At 45.6% G+C, this 20,582-nt stretch overlaps 8 protein-coding genes across 9 annotated transcripts; 5 read left to right on the forward strand and 3 right to left on the reverse strand.

Annotated features, from left to right (window-relative positions):
- Positions 1 to 9,309: 9,309 nt before the first annotated feature.
- Positions 9,310 to 9,774, forward strand: LOC6612722. Its single transcript, XM_002037189.2, has one exon. The coding sequence runs from the start codon at positions 9,349 to 9,351 to the stop codon at positions 9,754 to 9,756; it is 408 nt and encodes a 135-aa protein (XP_002037225.1). The 5' UTR covers positions 9,310 to 9,348; the 3' UTR covers positions 9,757 to 9,774.
- A 121-nt stretch (positions 9,775 to 9,895) lies between these two features.
- LOC6612723 (ductus ejaculatorius peptide 99B) lies at positions 9,896 to 10,107 on the reverse strand. Its single transcript, XM_002037190.1, has 2 exons — positions 10,002 to 10,107; positions 9,896 to 9,948 (listed from the first exon to the last, which is right to left on the reverse strand). Exons 1-2 carry the CDS (start codon positions 10,105 to 10,107, stop codon positions 9,896 to 9,898), a joined length of 159 nt encoding a protein of 52 aa, XP_002037226.1.
- Positions 10,108 to 11,065: 958 nt separating this feature from the next.
- Positions 11,066 to 11,645, reverse strand: LOC6612724 (general odorant-binding protein 99b). Its single transcript, XM_002037191.2, has one exon. It carries the CDS (start codon positions 11,601 to 11,603, stop codon positions 11,154 to 11,156), a length of 450 nt encoding a protein of 149 aa, XP_002037227.1. The 5' UTR covers positions 11,604 to 11,645; the 3' UTR covers positions 11,066 to 11,153.
- Positions 11,646 to 13,464: 1,819 nt separating this feature from the next.
- On the forward strand, positions 13,465 to 17,170 carry LOC6612725 (YLP motif-containing protein 1). 2 transcript variants are annotated; one of them, XM_032722266.1, is made up of 3 exons: positions 13,465 to 13,863; positions 15,920 to 16,195; positions 16,420 to 17,170. In XM_032722266.1, exons 1-3 carry the CDS (start codon positions 13,849 to 13,851, stop codon positions 17,008 to 17,010), a joined length of 882 nt encoding a protein of 293 aa, XP_032578157.1. In that variant the 5' UTR covers positions 13,465 to 13,848; the 3' UTR covers positions 17,011 to 17,170. The 2 variants fall into 2 exon arrangements, with proteins under 2 accessions (XP_032578157.1, XP_032578156.1); XM_032722265.1 differs by lacking the exon at positions 13,465 to 13,863 and having other exon boundaries at positions 15,447 to 16,195.
- A 115-nt stretch (positions 17,171 to 17,285) lies between these two features.
- LOC6612726 lies at positions 17,286 to 17,772 on the forward strand. The gene is made up of 2 exons (XM_002037193.2): positions 17,286 to 17,368; positions 17,425 to 17,772. Exons 1-2 carry the CDS (start codon positions 17,320 to 17,322, stop codon positions 17,649 to 17,651), a joined length of 276 nt encoding a protein of 91 aa, XP_002037229.1. The 5' UTR covers positions 17,286 to 17,319; the 3' UTR covers positions 17,652 to 17,772.
- Positions 17,773 to 17,960: 188 nt separating this feature from the next.
- Positions 17,961 to 18,981, forward strand: LOC6612727 (pterin-4-alpha-carbinolamine dehydratase). Its single transcript, XM_002037194.2, has 3 exons — positions 17,961 to 18,132; positions 18,201 to 18,351; positions 18,612 to 18,981. The coding sequence occupies exons 1-3, from the start codon at positions 18,005 to 18,007 to the stop codon at positions 18,909 to 18,911; spliced, it is 579 nt and encodes a 192-aa protein (XP_002037230.1). The 5' UTR covers positions 17,961 to 18,004; the 3' UTR covers positions 18,912 to 18,981.
- LOC6612728 (N-alpha-acetyltransferase 40) lies at positions 18,920 to 19,696 on the reverse strand. The gene is made up of 2 exons (XM_002037195.2): positions 19,261 to 19,696; positions 18,920 to 19,204 (listed from the first exon to the last, which is right to left on the reverse strand). Exons 1-2 carry the CDS (start codon positions 19,629 to 19,631, stop codon positions 18,967 to 18,969), a joined length of 609 nt encoding a protein of 202 aa, XP_002037231.1. The 5' UTR covers positions 19,632 to 19,696; the 3' UTR covers positions 18,920 to 18,966.
- A 101-nt stretch (positions 19,697 to 19,797) lies between these two features.
- On the forward strand, positions 19,798 to 20,459 carry LOC6612729. Its single transcript, XM_002037196.2, has 2 exons — positions 19,798 to 19,940; positions 20,005 to 20,459. Exon 2 carries the CDS (start codon positions 20,022 to 20,024, stop codon positions 20,379 to 20,381), a length of 360 nt encoding a protein of 119 aa, XP_002037232.1. The 5' UTR covers positions 19,798 to 19,940; positions 20,005 to 20,021; the 3' UTR covers positions 20,382 to 20,459.
- The last annotated feature ends 123 nt before the right edge of the window (positions 20,460 to 20,582 follow it).

Raw genomic sequence — 20,582 nt, forward strand, 5'->3', positions numbered from 1 at the left:
AATAAGGGTCTTTTAAGGAAGTAAACTTCAAGTTATACCTAAAAAATTAAATCAAAACTTTAAAATGTGGATGACAGAACACCAGTTCATATAAATTACACTTCTTAATGAGAAAAGTAAAGCGTAAATTCCCAATTAATCCATTATGAACTTGCCAAGAGCCACTTCACTCACCACATTGTCACAATCCACATTCAATAAATACAAGATAAACTTCAATTTTCAATAGTACGCCACCAGCCCACAACCGCCCCCTTTTCCCAATACCCAATACAATGACACTCGAGCATAATTCAAAATGCCAGTTAAACATATTTTCCCATCTCGACTTCGTTGTGGAGACAAGGCAGTTGTGCAAAAGTATTTCAAGCGAAAAATCACACTTTGACATTGTCTGCCTGCCCAGCGGAATGGAGCTGCTCGGCATTGGGGTTGCGTACAAGTCAGTCCAACTGGGCGTTTGATCCGCTGGTATTTCCGGTCAGACGTCGACGGCAGCCCAGCATAATTATTGCCAATAAACGTCGTCCCGCTCCCAGGATATTTTCCCCCCGAGAACACCCCCCTCGCACCTTTTTTCCGGCCAAACAGAACGCCCCTTTTCAGCGACGCGCTGCCAGGGGCGCAAAAACACTTTGTAATATTTGGGCCGGGTGGAGAGGTGGATGCCAATCGATTCCGGGATGCCTGCACTGGTAGAAAGTATGCAAAAATATAGCTACATGACCCTAAGGTTGAATCATATTCATAATCAAGATACTTCTATTGTACTCATCTCAATGGAAGGCAAAAACTATTAAAATACTAGTATCTTCAGTATGATAAATACATATAAAATATATGTATAAATAGATATATATATTTACATTTAATTTGTATTTTCTATAAGATACTTATCCCCAGTGTGGATGCTCGTGTCAAAAGGCAAGGCCGCAATGATTGGTGGGGTGTTTTGTGGGTGGGCTGCTCTGGCCCATTTCTGGTGGTGGATGGATGCGGATGCGGATGCTCGGCTGTTGGTATGCTGGGCTGTTGGAATGGGCTGGGATGTTTGGATGCTTCGGCAGTGTCTGTGGGTGACATTCCCGAATTTCATTTGCCAGCGCAGCTCAACCGCAAGCGCCCATCAAATTTCGTCACGGAAAGTGTGTAAATAAGTTCATTACACACATTTGATTGAGAGGGGGATTCTGCCCAGCTCAGCTCAGCTCCCCAGCTCCCATTAGGCAGGATACGGATCTCTGTGGCCAGGTGTGTGGTATTTGGTGCCTGGCCGTGGGTAATTAGAAATCAGAAAGTATCTCGACTGGCAACACAATCATTTAATTCAATTTACAGGCCACGCTCAACTGACTTTCCCTCAAAATACGAGTTCGGAAAGCGATTGAAAAGGTTTAAGGATGCGAGGATGGGTTTGCGGTGGATCGGGCTGCTCGCATTGTGTGCCCCTGCCCGATGGCCAAGGATAACTGTCTGAGTTTGGCAAGACAAATGGGGGTGCAAATCGCTCGTGGAACTCACTCACTCACTTACTCAGTCATCACTGACCCGAATCGCAGCCCAAAGCGGTTGCGGATGCATTTAATTTATTATTAGAATTATTTATGGCCAGCGCTTGGGGAGGGGCGTTAAAAAGCGGTTATTGTTAAGTTTATTAGAGCTGACTGGCGATCCGGAAAGGGGAAAAAGGGGTGCGACCCAGCCAGGACACTCGCAGCGGCACAGTGGTTGCCATTTGGCATGCAGGCGCAAGGATACTCGGGAAATTATTCAACTGCAGTTAGGCAAATATCAGTGAGTACAATGAAATAATGATTGTGTAGATGGATTTGGTATGAGATAAATGGATATGTGTAACACAACATAGCCAAGCTAAACATTAAAGCACTCCAATACTATATATATAATATATATTATATATATATTGTGGGTAATATAATACCCACTGTACCCCTTCAGAGTTTCCGAATTCGGGAGACAAATTTTTGGGATAAAATGATGGCAAAAAATGATCAAAAACAGCCAAAGCGCATAATTCATGCATCAGATACAAGCTACTTCAGATAAATTGCAGGACCAACGAACTAACGAGCCAAACTGACCACAACAACAATGACTTGACGCACACTTGAGCCTTTGAAAGGATAACAATTTGTCACAAGAGGGAAAATGGGAAAAGTAGGCACACACAAACACACACGCACACAGTTTGTATCTAGCAGCGGGTTGAATTTTTTTTCGATTTGCGTGAAAGTGAAATATGTTTTGGTGACATTAAGCCGACGGAATCAGGATTAGAGGCAGCATCCTGCGAGGACAATGGGCCAGCGCCGTTCTTTATTCGTGGCACGTGCTCATCTTTCCACTTTCGAGTAAGTAGCGAATTTTTTAAACATTTGAAAATGTTGTTATCCTTCGCCGCTCCGCTGGAGAGTTATTTAAAATTAAATTTGGCACTCGATTCTCTGGTGTTGGCATATGCCAGTATTTCGGTCTGGAAAGGATTAGCGGCTGCCACCTTCTTTCTCCGCAATAAGCGAGGAACGGAAAACCATCCTGATGCCAAATATCATTCCTTTCGGCTACAAGGATTCAAGGATATGCTCGCAAAGGCGACAAGTCAAGACATTTTTATGCAAATTTATCTCATTACGCTGCTCGGCTGGCACTTGCTGTTGCAAAGTTATTTTCAGCGTGAATTTAATTAAATTAAATTAAATATTCAGCACATGGCAGCCGAGCCAGAACAACTTTCGCACTTGCCTCCATCCTGGCATCTTGACTTCAGGCCAAGTCCTGGCTTCTTCTTCCTTCGTTAATTAATATTTATATTCAATATTCATGCATAAAAACCAGGTATCCAATGGGAATTAGGCAGTTTGAGCACGTAGAACAAGGTGTTTCGGTTGACAAGTAATTAAAGTCGAATAAATCCATAGATCAAAGCCTACATTACACTAAGTTATGCCAAAGAAAGGATAATTGCTATAACTAAGTTTACCAGTTAAAAGTTATAAGTATTAAAGCTGCCTTTAAGAAAGAGCCGTCGAGTGCCATTGGTGGCCATAACTCCTTCTTTTCGTGGCTTAAATGTGATTAGAGCACCTAGCCCAAGGACCAGCTGCCGCCGCCACTTCCGCAGGACCTCTGGTTGCGGGTCCTTCGGGGATCCTGGAGTCCTTTCTGCTCCTCGAGATTCAAAATGTCGAGACAAAGGCTGCGGCGGCAAGGCCAGCAATTATTTGTGGCATTCGCTCAAAGGAATTGTTTGGCTTTTGCTATATCTTTTAAATACAATTTATAAAGCACGCGCCGCTGCACAGTGCGAGTGAGCGAGAGGGCAGCGGGTGTGAGGGAGACGGGCAAACGCTGCACAATGGGCGAGATAAGAAGGCGGCCATTTTGTTTATGCGCCGCGCACAAAGAAATGTGCAAATCTGAAAAACTGAAAATCTGAAATAACAGCACAGTCGAGGGGCGGGCAGCAGAAGGGGGCGTGGCGCCTCCGCCGCTTTTTAGTGCGAAAATAATTGTAAAATGTGCAAATGCAAAAGGTTTCCAGTGTTATTTCCTTTTGGCCACCGCCACACAAAGGTGGCACAATGGAAAGCCGCCTCTTCAGGAAAAACTGGCGAGGAAAACTGACGCCTTTGTGGGGATTCGCGGAAACGAGGCAACTCGGCCGCAGACTGCGTACTTTGTGTGTGGTAAAATTGCAATTTAATTGCAGTTAAATTGCTCGCAATTTGCTCACAAACCCCAAGGGATTTCTTTCTTCTTGTGAAAACAGAAATCAGCAAGGTAAACAAGCAAATGAAAATGCAAGCGGAGTTGGGGGGGTCACAATATATGTTAGAGCAACTCGAGTGGTTTTCCATTTCGCAGGCGATTCAGTCGAGCGGAAAAAAGGTTCATCTTGCGGATAAGAATGTATCCAAAGGATGCACAGATCTCCAGTTTTGTGTGGGAAGGCTGCACTTGAGATACTCAGCCAGTTGATATCATTATTTGTTTGCCATTTGAACAAGGACATTCGTCCCTGAACGAACATGTGTGGAAACGTCCCCGCAGCGTTTATTTTGATTGTATGCCGGAATAAACGCAAATAAACAAATTGGATATCAAAACGACGGAATAGTGGATTTTCCCAGGCCATTGTTGAGTTATGATCCGCAGATAAGATCTACTAGCTGTTGAGTACGCTAATTGCAGCTACCCCTGCTTCTAGGCTGTTAACCCCATCGAAAAGGACTCGCAGGAGGAGTCCTGCCTGCCTGGATGATGCCTGCAGGCAGCGGATTTATGGGCCTGGCTGCATCACCTTGGTTATTTAATTTGGTTATTGTATTCATTGACACAAAAGCCAAACCAGCCAGCCGCCTGCTGCGTGTTTTTTGGTGCCTTGCCAACTGCCAGCAGCAAATAAGACCGGAAAACAAAACATCCTCCCACTCCCCAGTGCACTGTCACAAAAATCGTGGACTAAATGGGGCTAATAACAAGTTGATAAGATTATACAAATTTCATGTTACTTTATTAAGCTGGAATATGTCATCTACAGAACACCAATTTAATTATTTCATAATAATCTTTTAAGCACACTTCCCACTTTTGTTTTCAGTGCACACATCCCCACTATTTGAAAGCCCACACAAAATCCGGTACTTAGCCAAAGCCTGCAATGTGTTTTAGTTGAGTTTATGAATAAAATTACACAGGAGCAACGGAGGTCAGGCCGTAGAGGTCAGAAGAGCGGATGTGGTTGGGTCGGAGCTGGCTCATATCAACGCCAACAATGGATAATAAGCGTATCCACTTAATGGTTGCCAAGGTGCCGAGGTGGAGCAGGCGGCGGGAGCACCAGCACTGTGGAGCTGCGAGTGCCAAACCCGCGGTCAAATGCCAGCGAACAATGCCAAATTGTGGGTGGTGGGTGTTCCTGGTTGGGTGGTTGTGGGTGTGAGTGCGTGTGTGCCAAAAATCCTTTGGCCGTAATCAAGCGGAAAATAGCACAATGACTATCTACAATATATCTGGGACAATGGAAGACACTGGCAGCAGGCAGGAGGAAAACTGGCGATTGTCAGTTGAAAAACAAAGGCATTTTCCACCCACACGAACGGTTAATCAGTGCGAAAGGGGGCGGCGCACATTTCGGCAGGCAGGGGGCGTGGCATGGCGTACAAGCAAAACAGACCAAACTGTTACAAGAAGTCGATGCGATGGGATTTCGAGCAATCAGCGGGTGGATTGAAGAGTTCTTAAGCAAATAAACTTCAAATTAAATGATTTATAACAAAAATCTTGTAATATTACCTATGCACTTTCAGTATCATTTTTGCCATATGATTTAGATATTTTAAAAGCCACCCTCGTGGTGTGACAAATATCAATAAGTTGCAGACAAAGTGTATCCGTCTCACTCGCCCTTCAAAAAGGACCTCCTCCACTTGTCTCAAATTTCGCCTGCACATTGCGCATACGCCACATTGGCCTCTGAAGATACACAAGTATGTATGTATGTATGTGTGTGTGCAATTGCAATGTGAGTTTTGCTGCTGACTGCAATTGTTGCCTTTGATTTGAAGTGCAGACATTCCGGGGCTGATTATGCGGGTGCATAATTGACATGTGATTAATTGGACTCTTATGCTGGAATAACTTTTCACAAAGATTGATTTCCACTTAAGTGGTCATTCTAGGCAGTATTGTGTCTATAATAAAGAAAAAGGACTTTAATTGAAGGCGCTGCCATTAATATTTAACTTTTTCATGTGCTTGAGACGAGATAAAATGTCGAGTTCGCTGAAAGAGCGGCACTGCATTCTTGCAAAGAATGCAAAAGATATTCCTGCAATTGCATTTCGCTGCCAAGTTCTGCTAATTGCTCGCCCTCTAATGACTCTATGCGGCATATCCTGGCCACTAACTGCCGGCCACGCCCACCCAGGACACGGGCACTTGCCAACTGCCATTTGCGGCAACTAAGCGCAATTAATTAACAACCCAGGCGATTGCATTAAAAGCGGGACAGGGAATAGAAAAAAATTATACAAAATGTTGGTACTCCATAATGGAGCGCCGGTGGTCGCGATGTCCCCGCCCATGGTCACGCATAGTTGGCCAAAGAAAATGCGGCTTAATGCTGAATTAATTCCAATTACCGCAGTGCCGCCTGCTCCTGCATCCTGCATCCTGCACCCTCCATCCGCCATCCGCCATCCGCCATCCTTGACCATCTCGACCAGCACACTCATCGGACTGGCCAGTTATTTTAGCCGCTAATGCGCGGAGTGCGGCCAACAAAAGCCGCCGCACGCGCTGACCTCCAGCTCAGTCCGTTTCCGGCTTACCCAGTACACTGCCAGAAAATATATGCTAAGTTGTGCAATAAGTTGTTCATAACAATCGTTGAGGTGCGCCTTTAATATACCAATCATGTGAATCTTGCTTATGTTTAAACTACTAGTTTTTTCCAGTGCAGCCCCTGGCAATCGCCACTCCGCATTACCATGGCCTTTTGTGCGAGTTTTTAACATGAAATTATTTTATATAAAAATTTCCCTCTTTCGGCCAGCCATCGGCCACTTGTTTGGCTTTCAGAAGATTCACTAATTAATTATTAATTAAGTTGGAAAAATTGCCAAACACACCGCCGCCCCCGCCACAGCCCATCTTCCATCAGCTGAATGCGGAATGAAAGATGCCTTTGCATTCGGTTTGAAACTTTTGAAAGTATTCCAAATTTCTAGCATTTTCTCGTCCGCTTTGCGCAGAACTTTGTGGGCGGAAAACTTTCGAGCTAGCTGGAAAAACTTTTGGCGCAACGTGTCGCCCCCCCGACCCACCACTTTCCCCCGCAGCCCAAAAGTTTTTACTGTCGCATTTCTCCGACTCCCGAGAAGTCGGCACTAAAATGCAGGCGCCGAGGGCAGGAAGACGCTATCGTTAGCAGGTCCTTGGCGGGATAAAAAGGAGCTGCCTGGCCTGGCTTAAACAAAAAGCACGTGTCCTGCGAAGCGCCTTTCATCACGCAACTCAACTGACCTTCCAGCTCGGACACAACAGGCCATGTGCAAATTGAAATCGGCCAAAACATACGAGTCTGAAAAAGTGAAAAAAGAAGCAGGAGGCTTCTCAGAAAAGCGCAAACATTTATATTTAATTGGTGGTTTGTGCTCGAGTAGAGGCCGCCCCTTGTGGCCTTGTGTCTACCCAATTGAGTTTCAAAGTTGCAATTAGAGCAGCCTGAATGAACGACTACTGCCCACTTTTCCATTTCCCTGCGGTTGTGTGTTGTGGGTGGCCAGGTGAACTGCTGGCCGCTCTGAATGGAAACAGTTGAGTCCGGGGCGGCCCGGAGGTGGGAAATGTGGAGGAGGGCCACTCCGCTGGGAGTGAAACAATGCGCATTGAAAGGAAACAAGTCGCAGACCATTAAGCTCGAAAGGCATTTTCCCTATGCACAACGTAAAGTGTTTTATTGAATGGCCGGGATTGTAAAAAACCATAAAGGGGGAATCTAAACGAAATTCAAAAATCTCGAAGGAGCTGCAGAGATTGTGTAGTTATGTACTTGTATTTAAGCCTTCTGGTAATAGTAATTCTTAGCACTGGTTGCCAGGCGAATTCATCAGAAAACAATCAGCGCGAAGTCAAAGGAACTGAGATTTGCCAATCCATTTAGTTCGATTCATTCTGCCCTAATCCTTGGAAACTCTTTGAAACTAAGTGCTTAATGCTGCCTGGCAAACTAACGCAATCTCGACACGGGCAAGGCTAAATGGAAATGAAAAACCGAATTGAATTTACCTTGCCTTTGACTATTTCAACACTCGTGCAGTGCCACGCCCCTTTTGTGGATCAGCAAATGTGCCAAGTGTTTGCGGATGCACTGAGAGAAATATCAGATTTTCGATGTACATGGTCTTGAAGTGGAAATAGTTCAGCGAGATCTAAACCTGGTTCTAAGTAATTTCCCTAGATTCCCTAGACTAACTCCTCTTAAGAGAAACTGGTTTTATTGAAATATTATTAAAGTGTATATTTTCTCCCTGTTTCCTAACTGATGGCTTTCCCCGCGTTCAATGACGAATGCCGACTCGGCGATGATGACTTCTTTACACGACATTTAATTGAGAAATAATTGAAAAGGTCGCGTCAAGTGTTTGTTTGGCGTTTGGCTGGCTGAGGTCTGGGATGTGGATATGGAATATGGCATACGGAACATCGGATGTGCCATATGGAATATGGTGGATGTGGGGGTAATGGGTCGGGCCGGGGGTTCCCGGTGAGGTCTGGCTTTCGGCGAAATTAGCTTTGTCAAATGCGGCTGACATGGGCCGGGTTGAGTGGTGCGGAAAGGTCTATTGCAGCGTGAAAACGCCACTGCGAGTTGTTTAATGAAGTATCACAGTCGGCGGAGAAAGTCGAAGGCCCTTCGATGCCCCAGTCCCGATCTCCGATTTGCGGTTAGCGATTTGCGATTTCCCAGCACGGAAAACAAAGCCCATGGAGGCAGTCAAAGGAAAGGTGGAAGAAACACACGGCCACAAAGGGGAATTCACGTGTGATTGGAATATCCGGCAATCGTCCTCCAGTCGGGCGCAGAGTGGGCGGGTCACGTATCCTGAATCCTGGGAACTTGTCGCCCTGCGCAGTCAGCCGCGCACTTATAATTGCAGTTGCAGTTTAGTCGATTTCTTTGTGGATGGAGAAGTGCATCGATTAATCAGGCAAATGGAGAATGTGCAAGGATATGGGAAGTAAAATGAACTTAGTGAAATAAAATGACATACTAGTTTAATGTTCTACAGAGAAAGCAAATGAAAGAAAAAATGAAAATGAATTCTTTTCACCTCTCGAATAATTACAATTGAGAGAGGCAAAATGGGTCACATAGTGACTTAACTCTTTGTTCCATTATTTCCTCTCTTTATTCATATATCCGTCAAAAGGAAAATCACCAGACACCGTTCATTAAATATGATTTCCATCTTAATCGCGCTGTTTACCGATACGTGACTCTCGATCCCAACTGCCCAGTCACTCGTGAAACCATTCATGAACTTGAACTCGCATCCCAGTGCAGGTGTACTCGAATTATGGATCATTTTGAGATACAGCATCGTTTTAGAGTTTTTTAAAGACTCCGATTGCGTCACACCAGATGTTCCCGCGGTGACAGCAATTATACCGCCGGTAGAAGCATTTTCCATGAATTCTAGGCTAGTGCCAATGTCGCTACTAGAACTGGTTTCCATAGTCTTCCCAGAGCGTTCTATGTATAAAAGAGCCGTGTTCGCCAGGACTGTGGCCATTTACAAACTTAAAGCTGTCGCATACGCAATGAATCACTTGAGGCTGGCGATCATCTGCTGGAGCTGCCTGCTCATTGTGATGGCTACCACGACGGAAGCTGCTTCGGTTTGGAAACTACCCACTGCGGAGATGGTCCACGAGGAGAAGTGTCGCCAAGAAAACCAGGAGGAGGATGCAGCTACCCTGAGGTGTTTGGTAAAGAAACTGGGCCTTTGGACGGATGAGAGCGGCTACAATGCCAAGCGGATAGCGAAGATCTTTGCCGGTCATAACCAGATGGAGGAACTGATGCTGGTGGTGGAGCACTGCAACCGGAAGGAGCAGGACCCGAGCCGCCTGGACGACTGGGCCTTCCTGGCCTACAGGTGCGCCACTTCCGGGCAGTTTGGCCATTGGGTCAAGGACTTCATGAGTCAAAAGAAAGTGGAACGATGAAATACAATTGCGATGGAAAATAAACCTAAGGAGTGTGCAATTTCTAGGGGGTATTGCAAGGTTTCAGCCCAAGGGAGCCCATAAAAAAGTTGATAAACTGATAAACATTTGTTCATTGTTAACAACAATGAGCTTATTTTCAGCATCTGCCACCAAGGTAGGGTCCTAAGTTGAGCCTGCACCACTTCTTACCTGTTCAAATATGCCATCAGCAGGGTACTGAAAAGACAGCTTAAACTACTCACGATCCTTCTGACTTTTCATCCACTCCGTACTATTTCGATCCTGGGATACGGCCAATCCCAGGAGGGAAGCCAATACGACCAAGAGGAGAAACAGCGGAGTCTTCATGACGGGTTGGCGACGATTGTTTTGTACAGATATGAAACATTTTCCCTTTTTTATATATCCAAATAGCTAATTGACTGGAATATGACGTGGCATGCCCAGACAATATGTAATAACTATGCATATCGCGGCGGGAGCAGCTATATTCCATTCCTATTAGCAAACTTCGTGTCGTCTAAAACGCTAATATTAATTAAGGATAGGTAATTTCTTCGTTGGTATTCATGGTTCAGCCATTTTTATTGCTCAATATGTTTTAACTAAACCTAGACAGCTTATAATCTTTAATTCCTTACCCCGTTCGTATTCTCATTTAAAAAAGTTTCTGTTTACCCTATTTTCACCAAGTTACAGTCAAAAACCAACGAATAATATTGTATTTTTTGCCAATACTCGTTTTACAATTTTCCGTCAACAAATAATCAGTTTTTTTGGCATAACAAAAAAAGTAGTGTACCGAAATGGAAATCTCCTGCATCGTTGAACTCGTAGGGAAATTCAGAATCGATTTGATGCTCCGTCTGTCATTTTTAATTTTGACCCATTTTTGCAAAAAATCATGAGAAAAATGAGAAAATTTGCAAAAAATTTTAATTCCTAAAAACATTTTAAAATAGATAGGAATGGTTAGCTATGAACATTAGCTGCTCAATAAAGTCTTTTTTATAATCGTGGGACCTATTTCGGCTGAGTTACAGCAAAATTGCAAAAATATATATGTTTTTTCCTGAAAATAGTAAGTTTTTTTGGCCAGAACTCACTGGGATGTCATAAAACTTAAGGCTTGTAATTGAATTCCCAATAAATTTGCATTCAAACTTATAAAAATATAAATATATAAAAGCATCAGAAACACGAGCTTGGTTACGATGCCCTGGCGCCATCTGTGGCTGAGCAGAGGCGAGTGTGCAATGCAATAGCAGCCACCAACGAACTCAAGAGAAAACTGGACATTAAAAACATTTTGGCCGTTAAACGAATACTTTATTTACGACTTGAACTTTAAACAAGCGATCAGATGGTTCTGGAAGGCTGGATCCACGCTCCTTTTAGACCTTGACGCTGTGCTGCACCAGCTGCAGGTTGGAGTTCATGAAGCACATGCCGGCGTGGTAGGCCTTCGAGCAGGAGTCGCCCTCCTTGGAGTGAGTCTCTGCGCAGTGGGCGATCTTCTGGTGCACCTCGTCCGACTCGTGCACCTCGACTCCAGGGCCGGCCAGCTGGATGTGGATCTTGTGGACATCGAATCCGTGCTCGGTGTCGTAGAAGCCGAACTTCTGGAAGATGCACTCCAGGTAGCAGTGGGTCACCGCGTCATCGGGGTACTGCCACTTCTTGTACTTCTCCACGAGCTCCTCGCTGGCGTGAACCTTCTCCACGCACTGCGTGCGATAGTTGGTCAGATCCTCGTGGGTCTTCACCACATAGTCGTGGTGATGGTGGTGGTGATCGGCCAGGACAAAGGCCAGACCCAAAAGGAGAACGATGAGGACCTTCATGCTGATGTATGTTTACCTTGTCACAACTGCAACTGCATTTTTCGCCCAGATCAGCAGTCGTTTTTATAGACACAGTACCCACCGAAGCAATCAAAGTGAAATTAGCCTTTAATCTGGTCGATTTCGGGTGATTGACTGGCCCACCGATTACCCTTATCAAGGGCCAAAGGCCCCCAAGCAACGACAAAAGCAACTGCCAGATGCCAGACTCCAGATGCAAGGCTATCAACAAGTCTGAATCACGGCTTATCACAAAAATGTGACGTGACTTTGAGCAAATTCCAATTGAACCAAAGTTTCACGCTGAACTGGCGCCATCTGTCGCGAGGTGGTGAAACCGGGAGAGCGAGACCTGGCTAGTTCATGCAGTGGCGCCATCCGTCGTCTAGCAGCGAAAGCAAACTGTGGTTGAGAACGCAAACAAGACGATATTCTTCGTTCTTTTGTTAGCCTCAGGAAATAGATATCATTTGACTTTTGAAAACAGTGAAATGATTTTATTGTGAAGCAAACAGTTAGGCTTGGGGTCACCAGAGTTCGTAGACTCATTGTGCCAGTCAAAACAGAAAAAGGGAAAGCGAAACTTCGTCCGAAAGTCAAGGGGAAAATCCGCCCACCACAATGGTCTATCAAACGGTAACAGCAGACCTCCAAGTTTTCGGGACTGACCCCACCAGCACTCAGCAAACCCCACAACTTGCAGCACGAGTGTGGGTGAGGACCGGATCGGATTGGATCGGATCACTCTTATCACCTTTTGACTGTAAACGTGACTGCGCCAAATGAAAACAAACTATCATGCTGGAGATGGAGGTGTACACTGAAAGGAAAACTATAAATTTAACAAATTTTTTTAACAAATGCTGTTACAAACGTACAAGCAATGTATACTTTAGATTCGAACTAAGTACTAGCATAGTTTCTTATGCTTGGTTTGAAACTGAAAAGTTTATCATTTTTCTGCCAGTGTCAGTGCAAATATAAACCTTGTTTAATAAACAATCTGGTTAACAACAGAGAGTTGAGGGCCCGACAGCTGGCTTTGAATGACTGAAACCACTTTTTATAGTGCAAAATGAGCAGCTATTCTGAACTTTGCAACGAAAGTGAAACCCGTAAGCCCATTTGTTTTGGCCGAGAATAAAGACTTGTTGTGACCACAACTGCCAATTGACAATTGCATTTCCAGAGTGTCGAGAGCTGAACGAATTCCCGCCCGGTTCGGTGCTCATAACGCCCCTATTCTACACTTTCGCCGCGTTTATTGCATTCATTTGATGCCGCCGAGCACTTAAGTCGAAGCTAATGAAAACGACGCCTCCAATGGAAAAGCATTTGGATCTGTTCAGATTGTGATTTAGTTTCAATTCACTCGAAGTGGGAATACCCTGAGTGAAATGAAGGAATGTTATGGCTTATTATTTGGAACAGTGCCATAAACATGTGCAAACTTCTATTTATATGAGGACACCATGGCGTATGAGCAATTTGCCATAAAACGTAACTATAATATAATCCTTTCCTCTATTTAATATTAATTACTCTATTCCGGCTATAGCTAGTCGTTAGAAGTTATTAAATTTATTTTTACTATTCTTGAGAAGCCATAAAAAAGTCATTACGCCCGGTGCAAGACTAGCCGAAAGTAGGCCAACTCCAAGAAGTTCCTGTTCGTACGCCCATAAAAATCGCCCAAAGCCAACACAGATGTTTATTTGCCAGCCTTTTAGCCAGCTTTTCATTGCCACCACTCTGGCTACTATGGCCACTATAACCACTGGCACCACCACCATCACCACCACCACCGCTGAAGGTATAAAAGGTTGCCCATGGAGCGCGCCCAGCGTTCGCTCAACGTCCCCAGAAACCCACTGAATCGCCACTGAAAACCAAGAAACGCGCGTGCGCAGCCGCAGAAAGAGCCAGTCGGTCGTCGGCAGTCTCCGCGTGAAGTCAACTCAACTGAATCCCACTCAAGTCGGCCCCACCGAATTGAAATCGTGATCTGTGTTCTCCCGAGTGAACTGCACTTCATACACATTATCATTTGCAGCAACTTGTTTTCAAAGTCATTTCGTATTTCGTGTCGGCGGCCAGTCGCTAAACAAATTGTGAATTTTTAAAGACAATTGCAAGTGCGAATCAGACAGTTTATGATATCTCTTTTTTTGGGTTTTCTGGAGCTTCCTGACACATCTGACTGCATCAGCTGCATACTTAAGTCCAAGGAAAACACACGGCCACTATGCAAATGGAAAAGGTAAGCGGCGTCTGTGATAACTTTATGCACTGATTTATCAATGAATTAAATACACATCGAGTTGCATAAGGGACCATTTAGGGGCCACACTTTCTTGGAACTTTCACTTTCGACGCCCAGTCTAAGATTCAATCAAAGATTCAGCTCAAGATCCAGTTTAGACGCGGGTTTAAGGTTACGCCACTGCCATCGATTGCCTTTGAACTGGTCTTAGCCATGAATCCAACGCCATTTGCCTCTGAGTCAGCTTCCAAATAGCCAATGTGCAAATGCAGTCGACTCTAAAAGGAATATACTAATTTCTGAAATTTTACTATATGTTTATGCAGTTAATGCCATTGAAGTAGAACGTAGCAAGTGACTAATCAATATTTAAATTTACTAATAATGCAGTTGGAGCTTTTCTTTATCAACATGAAATAATCAACACAGATGTATATAATGCACTCAGTACTTAATCTTAACAAACTACTTTGATTGAAAAACAAATAACAACAATTATACAATTATAAAACTGAACTATCTGTCAAACAATTAAGTTGCAAAGCAGAAACTACTAAGCCACTTAAATCACTAGTCATTAGAAACATCTCTCTACTAACTGGCTTGGTTTTAAGATCGTCTATGGGTCAAGTGGGTTCGCCACTCGATCCTCCCTCCACTGGCACCTCCGAGTGACCACCCACCTGGATTGATCGGCACGCCACTGAGCCTATGGAAACACCCATGGCCAGAGGCGACTCCGAGCCATTGAACCATTTGGAACTATCACTTTTAACGCGCATTACAATGGCACTCGAGGTGGCCCAATTTCGTGGCTTGGAGTGCACTTGATCACCGATTATTGTCTGCTGATTCGAGCCGAATCCATTTAATTTCACTGCTGCCAGATGCCCACGAGATCGAAATCGAAAACGAAATCGAAACTAGAAACTAGAAAATAAAAGGAAAAGGAAAAGCGTTGAAAATTGCTCCCTCGGAGCGAGAGAAAAGATCACGGCCATCGGGAGTGGGAGTGGATGAGATGTGGAGGAAAGTCAAAGTGAAATGCTTGGAAAGCAAACCAAATTGCCAGTCAGTCAGTCACTCAGTCAGTCAGTCAGTCTCTTGGACCACAAACTCACAAACAACAATAGCAATAGGCGATCCAAGGAGGAGGGCGGCCCAGCCCCACCCGACTTGGATGTCTGGGTAATCCAATAGCGGCAATTAGAGTGCCGCCCCCGGGGATCCGGGGATCCGGAGATCGGGGGATCGAGATCAGAAACGCGGTCACAGTTCCGTAGATCGCTCCAGTGCATTTCCATGCTCCAGTACCAGCTGCAGTGCCATTACCACCATCACCGCCACCCAGCCTCCTCCATGGGCAACCCGTCTAACCGGACCTAGACTCCATCTCTCCGAGGAAAGGCCTTTGCCATAGCTCCACTTGAACCCATGCACTGGCAAAAGAATCGGTTCTCAGTAGAATATGGAATGTAGGAATGAAGTATGCCTTAACCTTTTCAAGTGAACGAGCTACCAGTTCTGAATAGACTTTTTTCGCACTTTTCAGTGTGAGAGGTATCAGCGCCGTCCGGTTCGATTGGCTACTCCGTAATCCAATTAAAGGAACAATCTACATTTCAATTCAAAACTAATGAAGTGTAGAGAATTCGCAACAAAGGCTGACATGTGTTGATTGTTTCGGCGACTGCAGTGCTGGTATTTGAAAGTCGTGGGTTTCTTCTGGCCGGGGAGTCAGACCATATAGTCCATATAGACACGTAATACCTGGCTTTTCGGAGCCATTACTAACAAGCTTCCCTGTAGAGCACCCAGCGTTCCAGCTGCCCAACTTCCGTCCAGCACAAACACACATTGTGCGTAGTCCAAACAATTCATTGATTGATTGTCGATATGGCGATCAATTAGACAGATTATGGTTTTCATTGATCGCCATTCAGCAGCAGTAGTGACAAACCCAGGGACAGCTGTCAATGGCCACTTGTATCTATGTATATACTGGTACACATGTATAACCGCCGACTTCCATTTCGATTTCTATTCTCGGCAGCACACCATTCTGATTCTCCTACTGCTACTGGGGCTCGTTCTGTGGACCGATTCCTCGCTAGCCGCCCGTCGCCTGAGGAAGAAGCCCAAGGTCTACAACGCGCTCATCACCACCGATGACAACCTCACCTCCAGCCGCGCCTACCCGGTCATCCAGCCCACCATCCACGAGCCGGGCTACGCCCCCTTTGGACCCTACAATCCCTACGGATTCTACAGTCCGCCGATCGTCAGGTTCGGCCAGCCGATTGTCCCGGGATTGACGCCAAACGAGAGGGTGAGCTTATGGGTTTCATAAAGTTGCTAGCACTGATAAACTTAGCGAAATATTTCGCAAGATTAAGTTACTGCTAGCTTTAATAAACCAATGATTAACTTAATAATAGGTAACATAACAAGCTCACTCAATTTAACAACTCAAAGAATTCTGTCTTGTCTTGAGCAATGAACGGCACTCAGAAAAATATAGTAATTTAAACTATTGAAACCTTAATGTTACAGCTCCCTTACCCCCTGCCATCTGCCGCCCAGTATCCCGCTGGCTATGCTCCATATGAACCCCAACAACCGGTGGAGGCGCCAGTGGAGCAGCAGGCGGCGTCGCCACCGGGAACCGTGGAGCGCCAGGAGATGACCAAGGAGCAGATGCCACTGCCGCTGAATCAGCAGGGACTGCCGCCCGTGCTGATCCCACTGCCCTCCCAGTTCAGAGGCCAACCCATGCACCTGCCCCCGTATCCGTACAGCCAGTACCCAGTGATCTACGACCAAGCGGGCTTCATTAGGCAGAACTACCTGCCGCCCTACGACTACTACCCCAGCCAGGGTTATCCCGTGCGGGGAGCCACTTTGCCGCGCGAGGAGCAGGAACAGCCACTGAATCCCGTCCAGAGTCCACCTCCGCCACAACCACTTCCCCTGGAGAATCTGGAGCCGGCGCAGCCCAGCTTCGAGGACATTCGCAACGGATCGGAGAGCAAAAACAGCGCGGTGCCGGATGTTCCACCTCCGCCAATACCCTCCGGACCCAAGCGTCCTCGGCCCGCGGAACCGGAACCGGAAGCGGAACGCAAACCGGAAACGGACAACTGATTGCGGGCTGCCCAGATTCCACACACGTATTTATTACCATTTCGCTTAGGCATAATATCGATTCGATTGTACAATGTCGCCTTAACCCGTAAGCTAAAGTAAGAGTTTATTCAGAGATAACGAATAAAAAACATAAAATCGCACTGGCGGTGATTGAACTTGCATGGGTGTCCAATTCCTCAGGGAAACCAGGGGACGATTTCGCTCTCGACGGGGAATTGGGAGCCGTTTATCTCAGCTCTGATGCGACTATAAAGGCAGTCGAGTGGCCGGGAAAAGTTACAGTTTACATCGAAAGGGGAACTCAGAATGAAGCTGGCACTGCTCCTGATCCTCTACTGTTGCCTCATCGGAATGGGTGAGCTACAACTTTGGTCTTTGGATTCCAAATGAATAACAATATCCGATATGCAGCGATGGGTGACTCGGTTTTGGTGACCAAGCCGCCGTTCATTCGCAGTCGCTACAGCTTGCGTTGGAGGAAGACAACCAGTGTGGCGCCTGAGGTGGTCACTGGATCCAGTGGACCCACCATTCACACTGTCACCACCACCGACCATCCCAAGCTGGCCACTTCCACCGCCAGTACGGATTACGACTATTACGGAAATGGAGAGACGGAGAATGTGGTGCACAAATAATAGTCATATTCCAGCCATACGAGTATATATTAACACTTTATATAATCAGCGCGGCTTTGAAATCGTAACAGTGTAAGAGAAGGCCGTTTAATAAATAAACTGTAATTCAAATCTCTAGAAATCAATAGAATTCCCATTACATTGAGATTATTAAGAAATCCAGATTCAAATTAAGCGCCATAAAGACTTTATAACAGCTATGTTCCTATCAGGCGTTCTCAAAGCAAGTTGGCAGCTTCTACAGCTCCATGTTAACTTAATGTTAGCTAACATAAGACACAAGTCAGCTGTTCCGCGCCGACAGCAACAGCAACAAAAACAGCAGCTAACAACAAACGAGTTTTGGATCGAAAATGTTGTTAACAATTAAATGCGCTCAGAATGTGATTAAGCCGAACTGCCAGAAAGTGGCCAATCTGCTTGCCAGCAGCCGCAGAGCTGGTTTAACCCGCGCCACTGCAACAACAGCAACGAGTAGAAGGTATTCATAGACTGTGTGGGGGGGGTGAAAAATACCAAACTTAAATCTGAGCTTTATTTTTCGCGCAGCCTGTCGCAAATCTCAGTTCTGTATTCGCCAGCAGCGAGAGAAGCAGCACGGGCAGCAACTGGTGGCAGTGCAAATCTCCGGAGAATCCACGGAACCCCAACCACAGAAGCAACAGCAACCGCAATCACAGCGAAAAAGCGCAAAATGGTGGTAAGTACGAGCCGAAAGTGAATTTGAGATCAAGGTGACGGAGTCTCAGCGAAATCGAGTGGTTCCCTTATCGCCTCCAACTGAAATCGACCACCCAAGGACGGGTTTCGACTTTGGGAAAGTGATTGGAGCATCAATCATAAATAACTGATCAGAAATTTAGGTTTTCCTCTTCTATTACCACCTAACAATCCAAAAAACAAAAGCCTTCATGTATCGTATGACTCAATCCCACTCACTTGTTGCTCGCTGCCTTTTAGGTACGACTAAACGAACAGGAGCGCGCCGAGAAGCTGCAGCCCCTCCTGGACGCCGGCTGGACTTTGGTGGAGGGGCGCGACGCCATCTTCAAGCAGTTCGTGCTGAAGGACTTCAACCAGGCATTCAGCTTCATGACGGGCGTGGCCCTGCTGGCCGAGAAGATCAACCACCATCCCGAGTGGTTCAACTGCTACAACAAGGTGGACGTGACCCTGTCCACACACGACGTGGGCGGGCTCAGTTCGCAGGACATTCGCATGGCCACGCACTTGGAAACCACGGCCAATTTGTTGAAATAAACGCATTGTTATACTATTTGCTAAATGTCTATAATCTCCGGTGTCCAATAAATACTCAGCTCAGCATCGATTTGCTGAAGATTTGGTAGTCGGCTTGCTCCAGGACATCCGGCGAGATCTCGTCCTTGTCGTAGCCCAGTTGCTTGAAGAAGCAAATAGAGGCATCGTTGTTGTTCAGAACGGTCAGCATGACCTTTTCCAGGTGCCACAGGCGAGCGCAGTCCTCCAAAGTGCTCATGATGAACTTTCCCAGGCCTTGTCTTCGATACTCTGCAGCCACTTGCATTTCGTAACTGAAAGGAAGTTCTACTTAATTAAAGCATAAAGACCTTACTTGTGGAATACCCACCAATACAGGACACTATCACCGTGATCCATGTCGAAGCGGAACATCGCGTAGGCCACGTTCTCCTTCTGTTCATTCTGGGCCACCAGGTAGCGAGCCCAGTTCTTGTTCAGCTCGGCGGCTTTGATCTTGGGCTGCCAGCCCATCTTGAGTTGCTTGTAATAGGGTCCCACATTCGTCTCGGCCAGCTTAAATGCCCACTTCAGCAGTTTGGAGTCCGCATCCGACTTCGCTCGGCAGATGAGTTTGAATTCCTGTCCGCTGGGGGCTTTGTAGCTTTGGTAGCTCAGAGATTCGAGGGGATTCTTGGCCCTGGCAGCCGTCTCCACAAATCTCTGCTTGGCGCCCTGACTTAGTTCGTCCTGATTCCGCATTGTACGCTTCAAATTCTGTAGAAATGAAATTTCGACTAATAATATGCCGCGCAAATTAGGGATGACATAAAGTGGTAAACAAACTATTATTGCTTTTATCGAGATTGCTATCGATTACACCACAGATTAACTTTTAATGGTATTTTTAAAATAATAATTACTGGCCACCTCTTTATTTACCACTGTCTTGTAAACAATTGCAACAAATTTATTGAATCCGTTTTTACGGCTTATATAAAGATTTTAGACTAAATTGTTAGTACGGTATTACCCTTACTATCATTAAACCTACGAGACTTCATACATCAGGTAACCCCAAATATTGAATCCCCAATTCAACAAGTGCTGACGTTTCCAGTTCTCTAAATTGTAGTTTCAAGAAAACACAGGATGTTTAGGAAGTCCAGGCCCAAAGTAGATCCCCCACCCACGGCTCCTAGTGTGGAGGAAATGATAGCGGACATGGAAACGTTCGAAGTCAATCAGCCCACGATAAGCGGATCAACGGACAACTTGGACATGGAGCACGCTTTTCTGACTGAACCGGAGAATCTTCCCCTTTCAACATGGTGGCAGATGTTCGACGAGTACGATCAGAAGGTGAAGAAACTGTCGGCCACCGTGGGAGATCTGGAGACCCAACGATATCAGTTGAAAGAATGCTATTCTAAGCTGGAAAAGAACGCGGATAAGCTGAGAACGGATATCCAAAAGCAGCAGGCACTGGTCAAAGAAGCCCTTAAATGTTAATCTATTATTAAGCTACCTTATCTTAAACAATTGTTGAATGCACGAGCGGGTAACAAGTAAAACCTAAAAACTCCACAATCTTCAGAATATTTACTGTAGGCCCACTGCACTGTGGTTCGAGTCCCGGCTAGAACTTCAGCTCAAAGTACGTTTGCGGTATTTTTTTCGACTGGGAGGTGTATTTTTCTGAGCCCGACATTT

The sequence above is a fragment of the Drosophila sechellia genome, chromosome 3R (assembly GCF_004382195.2).
Source record: "Drosophila sechellia strain sech25 chromosome 3R, ASM438219v1, whole genome shotgun sequence".
Lineage (NCBI taxonomy): Eukaryota > Metazoa > Arthropoda > Insecta > Diptera > Drosophilidae > Drosophila > Drosophila sechellia.

Coding starts and splice junctions, on each gene's coding strand:
- LOC6612728 (XM_002037195.2), bottom strand. CDS start 19,631: ATGCGGAATCAGGACGAACTAAGTCAGGGCGCCAAGCAGAGATTTGTG. Junction 19,205..19,260: donor GGTGATAGTGTCCTGTATTG/GTGGGTATTCCA, acceptor ACTTCCTTTCAG/TTACGAAATGCAAGTGGCTG.
- LOC6612724 (XM_002037191.2), bottom strand. CDS start 11,603: ATGAAGGTCCTCATCGTTCTCCTTTTGGGTCTGGCCTTTGTCCTGGCC.
- LOC6612726 (XM_002037193.2), top strand. CDS start 17,320: ATGAAGCTGGCACTGCTCCTGATCCTCTACTGTTGCCTCATCGGAATG. Junction 17,369..17,424: donor CTGTTGCCTCATCGGAATGG/GTGAGCTACAAC, acceptor TCCGATATGCAG/CGATGGGTGACTCGGTTTTG.
- LOC6612729 (XM_002037196.2), top strand. CDS start 20,022: ATGTTTAGGAAGTCCAGGCCCAAAGTAGATCCCCCACCCACGGCTCCT.
- LOC6612725 (XM_032722265.1), top strand. CDS start 15,785: ATGGTTTTCATTGATCGCCATTCAGCAGCAGTAGTGACAAACCCAGGG. Junction 16,196..16,419: donor GATTGACGCCAAACGAGAGG/GTGAGCTTATGG, acceptor TTAATGTTACAG/CTCCCTTACCCCCTGCCATC.
- LOC6612727 (XM_002037194.2), top strand. CDS start 18,005: ATGTTGTTAACAATTAAATGCGCTCAGAATGTGATTAAGCCGAACTGC. Junction 18,133..18,200: donor ACAACAGCAACGAGTAGAAG/GTATTCATAGAC, acceptor TTTTTCGCGCAG/CCTGTCGCAAATCTCAGTTC. Junction 18,352..18,611: donor CGAAAAAGCGCAAAATGGTG/GTAAGTACGAGC, acceptor GCTGCCTTTTAG/GTACGACTAAACGAACAGGA.
- LOC6612723 (XM_002037190.1), bottom strand. CDS start 10,107: ATGAAGACTCCGCTGTTTCTCCTCTTGGTCGTATTGGCTTCCCTCCTG. Junction 9,949..10,001: donor GATGAAAAGTCAGAAGGATC/GTGAGTAGTTTA, acceptor ATATTTGAACAG/GTAAGAAGTGGTGCAGGCTC.
- LOC6612722 (XM_002037189.2), top strand. CDS start 9,349: ATGAATCACTTGAGGCTGGCGATCATCTGCTGGAGCTGCCTGCTCATT.